Source organism: Rutidosis leptorrhynchoides, chromosome 2 (assembly GCF_046630445.1).
Source record: "Rutidosis leptorrhynchoides isolate AG116_Rl617_1_P2 chromosome 2, CSIRO_AGI_Rlap_v1, whole genome shotgun sequence".
NCBI classification, from domain to species: domain Eukaryota; kingdom Viridiplantae; phylum Streptophyta; class Magnoliopsida; order Asterales; family Asteraceae; genus Rutidosis; species Rutidosis leptorrhynchoides.
Window position 1 is genome coordinate 345677844 of NC_092334.1, and position 4067 is coordinate 345681910.

Genomic DNA, 4067 nt, shown 5'->3' on the forward strand with positions numbered 1-4067 from the left:
AGTGATAATGCGAAGAGGAGGTGAGGCAGAGTCTTGGTGATGATGTGTGCCGGAGTTGGAGGAGCAAAGGGATGAAATTCTGTCGAAACAAAGTTTCCGGCGACCAACGAAACGGCGTGGCGGAGTTATAGATGTGAGTTCCGGTTGAGGTGATAGCATGTAACCATTCCATGCCATTACCACTAACATTTTATCAATGAAGTGAAACCCTTAAATTTTTGATTTCTTTCTTTAGTTTATAGATAGATAGATAGATAGAAAGGAAAGTGTGAATCTTTGCTCTGTTGTCGCACAAACGATGCTAGTACTCCTTATCGCTGTTACTCCTAAAATATCTATCTATAAACAAGGTACTTGCTCCTTCCCAATTTAAACAACACAATTTAATAATTATTACTCATATTATAGTAAATTTTTTTTTTTTTTTTTGAAAAGCAATCACACTTTTATTAAACACGAAAACATACAAGGAAGAGTTCAAAGGCAATACCTTGAGCTAAAGATTACACGAGAAGTTGCAAAGAAAAAGCAACAAATAACTACCACTAAACTATATACATGATCAAATTCAATTTAGGTAATGACTAGGGTTGGATAACCATGTAAGCCAATCGAGTTTCATGTATTTTGATTTATTCGTGATCCACTGGAATGACATAATTTTGATTTCATTAAGCGCGACCGGTCCACTCCAACTCTTCCTTTGAAATATCATGTTGTTACGATTTTTCCATAAGCGATATGTACAAACCCATTTTGTGGCTTGCCATACCTTACCACCACGATCATTAGACGAAATGTTCGGATCTTCCATGATGATTTCTTGCACACTATAACTCCAAAAATTACCAAGCCCCCACCATTTGAATAATCTTTCCCAAATATCAAGGGCATGCTTACAAAAAGATGAGCATATGGTCCACCGCTTGGAGATCGTCATCGCAAAGGGGGCATCGAATACTATGAAGATCGATACCCCTTTTATCGATTTCAACCCTAACCGGCAACCTTTTTTTAACGCCCTCCAAATGAATATTTCAACTTTTTTAGGGACAAGATTATTACGGGTAAGGACTTGGAATGAAGCAATGTTACCGAGCAGTTTATCGTTGATCATGGAAGCGGGAATTTTGACCTCGAACACTCCTTTCGCGCTGTCTGACCAGCTCCAAGAATCATCCTTGCTGGGGTCGACGTTAACAGCAACAACCTTATCCTGAATCTGAGTCAACTCACCCGAAGAACGACCTGAGGGAACCCGTATCCATGACCAATTGAACCGCAAACCCGAATCATTACACGACACACGATCCTTGAAAGTAGCTTCTTTGTTGCTTTGTAATCGAAACAGTCTCGAAAAAAGAGTACACATCTTGCCTTCATTGCACCATTGTTCGTTCCAAAAAGAAGTTGATCCGCCGTCACCAATGTTCTTGACAAAAGAGCTCTTGAATTGGATTTGAAGATCTTCAATTAATGTAACTGTTAAGACAATATTCTGCCAAGTGCCTAATGTTGTTTGATGAGTAAACTCATCATCCAACATTAAACCATCACAACGACCATAAATACTACGAATAACCTTGGCCCAAAGGGAGGTGGGTTCGGTTTTGAACCTCCACCACCATTTTCCCAATAAGGCTAAGTTTTTTGCACGTAAAGAACCAATATTCAAACCCCCCCCCCCCCCCCCCCCCCCCCCCCCCCGGTTCCCGTAGGAGTTTAGGACATTTTCCCATTTTACCCATGAAATTTTTGTATTTGTGCCCGACCCGCCCTAAAAAACGCTCTTCTCACACTCTCAAGTAATTTTATCACACTCGGCGGAGCACGAAAGAGCGAAAAGTAGTACAATTGAAGACTATTTAGAACCGATTTGATGAGAACCAATCTTCCACCAAAAGACAACGTCCGCATTTTTCAACCCGAGAGACGGTTATTAAACTTGTCGATAACTGTACTCCAATCATTTATTTTGTTCATCTTTGACCCAATCGGTAATCTGAGCTAAGTACATGGGAACTTACCTACTTGACAACCTATGTAACAAGCAACAAGGTTGATTTCCACTTCTTTCACTCCTATACCAAATACACTACTTTTTTGAAAGTTAACTTTTAAGCCCGAGGCGAGTTCAAAACATTTCAACAAGTTTCCAAGACTATTAACGTTCCGCCTACTCCATTCCTCAAAAAAGATAGTGTCATCCGCATATTGAAGGTGGAAAACTAACACTTTATCAAACCCGACTTCGACACCCTTGAACATCCCTTTATCCGTGGCTACTTTTGTAAGGATATTTAGACCCTCGGCCGCTAAAATAAATAAGAAGGGAGATAATTGGTCTCCTTGGCGAACACCTCGGCCAATTGAGAATTCATGAGATGGTGATCCATTAATGAGGATAGAAATCGAGGCCGAGGTAAGCCAACTTAAAATCCATTTCCTACACTTATCCCCGAACCCCACACTTTTCATGACTTCTAAACGGAAGCACCAATTAATGCTATCGAACGATTTTTCGAAATTTACTTTGAAGATTATGCCCTTCTTACGATTTACTTTCAAAAAATCAATTGTTTCATTAGCAATTACGAATCCATCGAGAATATAGCGCCCTTTTAAGAAGGCACATTGTTCAGGCCCAACAATTGCGGGGATTACTTTTCGAAGGCGATTAGAGAGTATTTTCGAGACTATTTTATAGTAACTCTCGATCAAGTTAATAGGACAAAAATCCCCGAGCCCTTCCGGATTTACTTTTTTGGGGATAAGGGTCACGAACGATGCATTACATCCTTTGGATATTTCACCCTTTTCCTAAAACTAATTCAAAGCTTCAACTAGATCTTTTTTAATAACATCCCAAATTTTATTGTAAAATTTCATATTGAACCCATCCGGCCTGGGTGCTTTATAGCTCCCACAATCGTTAACCGCTTCTAAGATTTCTGTTTTAGTGAATTTGACTTCAAGTGATTCAGCATCATGATGTGATATGGAAGGATAACTCAGGTCAGATAAGGATGGTCTGAACCCATTCTTTTCTTCGAATAAAGAGCTGAAATGTCTTACGGCTTCTTCTTTGATATCAAGCGGATTTTCATTCCAACATCCATTAATCGTGAGTCCCCGAATGTTACATTTATTGTAATTATTGCGAATAATAGCATGAATAAATTTAGTATTCTCATCACCGTCTATGGCCCAACGAATTCGATATTTTTGTTTTAGCATTCTTTTCTTCATATTTTCTTTTGCCATCCATGCTTTCCTGTTCTCTTTCCACGACTGTAATTCACTATCCGAGAGTGGACTTGTTTCAGCTTTTAGTTCTAGGTTAAGGGCAGCAATTTTCAACTCTTCTATCTTGTGACGACCCGGGAATTTCCGACTAAATTTAAACTTAATCTTTATATGATTTCGACACGATTAGCAAAGTCTGTAATGTTGAGTCTAAAAATTCTGAACTAATTTCATATATGCAATTACCCTTTTGACAAATTTCGACGATTCACGAACCATGATTTGTAAATATATATATATATATATATATATATATATATATATATATATATATATATATATATATATATATATATATATATATATATATATATATATATATATATATATATATATATAAGTAAGTATAAATATTTACATATATAAATATTAATAAATCGATTGTTATTATAAATTATATGTAATATCAATAGCTTAAACTTACTTACAAATAAAAATTTCTATATTATTATCACTTTCATTAAAATGAATATTAATAATAATATTAGTATTAATAATATAATATATAGATATAAAATTTAAATATGTAACTTGTTATTACTAGTAATATTATTATGTTTTGTCATTAAGAATCATTATTATTATTATATATTATTATTATTACTATTGTTATAAAAATAAAATAAGTTATTAATATTATTAAAAATATCATTATTATGATAAATATTATTATTATTAGGATAATTATTATTAATTGTACTATTATTATTATGTTATTATTGTTAATAATATTCAGTATTATCATTGTGTATTTTTAATAA

At 35.0% G+C, this 4067-nt stretch overlaps 1 protein-coding gene across 1 annotated transcript; it reads right to left on the reverse strand.

Moving 5' to 3' along the window:
- Positions 1-568: 568 nt before the first annotated feature.
- On the reverse strand, positions 569-3264 carry LOC139888895 (uncharacterized). Its single transcript, XM_071871877.1, has 3 exons — positions 2938-3264; positions 2028-2820; positions 569-1641 (listed from the first exon to the last, which is right to left on the reverse strand). Exons 1-3 carry the CDS (start codon positions 3262-3264, stop codon positions 569-571), a joined length of 2193 nt encoding a protein of 730 aa, XP_071727978.1.
- Positions 3265-4067: the final 803 nt, after the last annotated feature.

What these genes read in the sequence shown, in the direction of transcription:
- LOC139888895 (XM_071871877.1), bottom strand. Translation starts at nt 3,264, where the DNA reads ATGGCAAAAGAAAATATGAAGAAAAGAATGCTAAAACAAAAATATCGA. An exon ending in AAACAGAAATCTTAGAAGCG is followed by an intron (nt 2,821 to 2,937) that starts GTTAACGATTGT and finishes AATTAGTTTTAG; the next exon opens with GAAAAGGGTGAAATATCCAA. An exon ending in TTACATAGGTTGTCAAGTAG is followed by an intron (nt 1,642 to 2,027) that starts GTAAGTTCCCAT and finishes CAAAAAACTTAG; the next exon opens with CCTTATTGGGAAAATGGTGG.